Consider the following 3597-nt stretch of genomic DNA (forward strand, 5'->3'; position numbering starts at 1 on the left):
TATGTGTGTATGTGTAATATAAATTTAAATAAATGTTTGTTTTTTTTTATGATATTTTAATGCTTTGATGGGTGGGTGTCAGTCTGGAGGAGCGGGTTTGTCTAGGCAGGTTGAATTTGCATGTAGACCAACCTAAGTAATGCCCAAGTGTGATGATGAGCTTCCATGAGTGAAATAACGTAAATGCAATGAATGAAAGGGGAGGGCCAGGGACAGTAAGGCTGCTGAGGAAAAGGATAGATTACACTGGACATCCTCCATCCAGGAAGTGAAGCAGGCTCTATCTGACTTGCTGGAGCTTCTAATGCACATTGTGAGAAGCTCACAGTATGCAGTGAAATCAGAGTAAGCTATTTCAGTACTGCAGAGGGGCCTGTACCACTGGAAAAGGATGAAGGTAAAGCTGTGGTTCAGTGTTCCAGAATTGCATAAACAGTTCAACAAATGCTGTTCTGTGAAAGGCCTGCTTGCCCCCACCTTCCAATCCCACTTCTAGTCAGTGAAGTCACATAAAAGGGCCAATAGGGCATATTAGTAGGCAGATCTAAGATTGAATGCACTCAGTAAGTTTAGATTTGAATATACACTATTCTTGCCTATATCTCTAGAGCTACTGATCTGTTTGGCTTGTGTTTTCTTTCTTTACCCAAGATAACCTCTGACTGTATACTTGTCCATCGTACACAGTTTGGATTGCCATAGCTTGTGATAGGCTCACTTCAAACGATGAGGGATTTAGGGAGCACACTTCCTCAAATTGTCTAATGCCTTAGTTAGATAAAATGTTCTAATACCTTAGTTAGAGACCAACCATCTGACAGCTCGTTAAGAAACTGTCTTTCTTTCTGTAATGAATTCTAAACAGGGCTCCTCGTTGTTTCAGCTTTGCATTTAAAGTTAAGAAGAACATTGCAATTGCAGCTGCAGAGGCATCGGACTGTGAAGCTGGATGCTTCAGCCCGACACCTGGTGAATATGCCTTTGGCAAATTTGTCTTCTTTGTGCCTTTGCCACCAAATTTAGACTACAGGTCTCTATGCGGCAATTCATTCTGCTTTCCTGACCTGCATATGTGCTCTTTTTTTTTGTTAAATGAACAACCGAAACCCAATCGAGCTTCCTGCGACAATGCAGAAGCATTGTTGCTGAAATTTGGTGGGTGCTTCTGCACAAAGAACATTTTCGGTATTGGTGAACAAGCAACTACAATAAAATAAATGAATAAGTGTGAAGATAATTTCATTTGGTAAAAATTTTTATGGAGATTGTTTCATTTTTCAAGTTTAGCTAATTGCATAGTGTCAAGGAGAGGTGCGTGCCTCTAATTGGTTAGATAAGTATAAAATATAGTTTATTGCTGTAAAAGTTTTAAATTTTTATGAGTTCATCATTTTTATTTAATTTAATGAAAATATTTTGAATGTGCCAACATGAATGCATAGAAGTACAACTCTCCCAAAGCAATCAGCGGCCACCTTTTTAGGTAAGGAAGCACACAGTCAGCCAACAATACATCGTGCCATTCAAATGCTCCTTAGGTGTGAAGAGGCGTCAGAAATTCTGTGCCATTTCTTCACCACTGTCTTGTTGAACAACACAGGATGCATGCTTCATAAAACACATTCTGGACCAGCCATTTGTCTTTCATAATAGATATTGAGTTTTGTCAGACCAGGTTTTCCAATTTTAGTGATGTGCCCACTCTAGCCTCAATTTCTTGGTATATTCGTTGACAAGAGTAGAGCCTTGTGGAATTATCTGTAGCTGTAGGTCATTCAAGCTTCTAACCAAAACTTTGGCTCAGTGGACTTAAGATGGAGTGGATATCTGGGGGTAGCTGGGCTTGAAAAGAATCCTCTTGTGGAAAAGTGTCACAGGGGAGCTGGGTACAGGCTACTGCTGGACATTGTTGAAGGATTCAATCAAGGTATCTTCAATTGCTAATCAGGGGTCAGGAGCCAAATGTATTAGAGATCCACTGCAACTAAAGAAAGACTGTGGCCCCTTTTTTCATGGCTAAACATCTGTTTGGCTGCTCCCACATGGCCAGCAACTACCAAGAGGTTGCTCTTAAAGCCCTACTGTTACTTTGGAATGCCTGCCCTATTTTTGGTTTTCTCCACCCCCAAAAAATTACTCTTAGAATTGAGTCATAAATAAAGAGCAAAATGTGACTGACACCTAACCTATTTTTCTTTCCACCATACACCAACATCCAGACCCTGAGATGGAAATGTTAGCCAGCCAGAGTACTTCCGCTTCACCCCAAGTGGAGGCGTACTACACAAGAAATAGGGGCGTAGGCATTACTGGAACAGGAAGCTACAGATTGTAATAAAATAATTGTCAAAAGTTATAACTTTTCTCACTCTACTAAGGGGTCTATTTATTTATGTTTTCACCCAAGGTTCACACAGCTTTCACCATTGGCATTATTTATAAATCTGTATTGTTATTATATTTTCCTTATCTTATACTTCAGGCCGGCACACAGATGTGAACAGACCATAATCTGACCTATATCTGATAGTCTGATAGTTGTTAAAATGTTGTAGTGTTGCAAAAAACAACATAGTATAAAACTGGTCATATACTGGTAGATTTTCTAACCAAGTTGTATATGAAAAATCGCATCTGAACATTCGATAATGCCATCAGAGACTCAATGAATATCATTTGATATTGTGCTTGGTTTTAACACTTGACTTTGAAATGGAGTTTCCTGAACAAAAACCATATTTACTGAATAACTTTGTTCGAGAAAAATTTCCCATCTTGCTACTTCGATTTTTTTTTTGGCACTACCATTGAAAAGAACGTTGATTGGACACCATTAGCAATTCCAACGAATGTTCCAAAAACAAAAAATTCTACTGGTCAGCTTGAGATATGTGGAATTCAGCTTGCTGAGTGTTGTGTTTCTCTTACAGCTTCAATAGTCATTGGGAAGTGGTGGTGTGAAATGGAGCCGTGTTTAGAAGGGGAAGAATGTAAGACCCTCCCTGATAACTCAGGATGGATGTGCGCAACTGGCAATAAGATAAAGACCACAAGAGTAAGTACAATCAAACTACATAATAAACAACATCAGAAGTACCGGATAAGTAAATGCACTATTGGCAGATTAAAAGCAGCAAGCCAGTAAAACATTCAGCCATATTCAGTACATTCTTTTCACCAGCATGGGCTTGATGTAAGACATTCTTAATATTCTCTATATGGATGAACTTGTTGCTGGCTTGTTGCTTGCTTACACTTTCTCTGAAGAGAATTTTCTAGTCTTTCTTGTACTTCACAAGTCCCAGGGGAGCTTTGGAGCTATGCGTGTGGTCTAAAAGCAAACACCTATTTTATAACAACTTCCAATTCAAATTAATTAGATTATAAATTAATTGAATACTTAAACTTCAGCTTAAAACAGACTAATGGGTGTCAGGCAAAATAGATTATACTCTTCGATAGCTAAAATATGTAACTTACCTACCCTATCACATGGGGGTGGGGACACGTTGGTTCAGAGCTTATGCGGGGCTTTATTTCCTCATTCCCAAAGTCTTACTGGGACGATTGTACCAAAGGAAAGTATATTCGGCTTAG

General features: G+C 39.0%; 1 protein-coding gene across 3 annotated transcripts in view; it reads left to right on the forward strand.

Moving 5' to 3' along the window:
* The window catches only part of FAM19A1 (family with sequence similarity 19 member A1, C-C motif chemokine like), a 299315-nt gene that overhangs the window by 286785 nt on the left and 8933 nt on the right, over window positions 1-3597 (forward strand). For all 3 annotated transcript variants that reach the window (XR_001941181.1, XM_018555427.1, XM_018555428.1), the window contains exon 5: window positions 2931-3055. Coding sequence is in view for 2 of the 3 variants with exons in the window: in XM_018555427.1 (XP_018410929.1) it covers window positions 2931-3055 (125 nt within the window). In the remaining variant the exon portion in view is untranslated. The remainder of the gene's footprint in view (window positions 1-2930; window positions 3056-3597) is intronic.

This window comes from Nanorana parkeri, unplaced genomic scaffold (assembly GCF_000935625.1).
Source record: "Nanorana parkeri isolate BGI_ZX_2015 unplaced genomic scaffold, ASM93562v1 scaffold196, whole genome shotgun sequence".
Classification (NCBI taxonomy): domain Eukaryota; kingdom Metazoa; phylum Chordata; class Amphibia; order Anura; family Dicroglossidae; genus Nanorana; species Nanorana parkeri.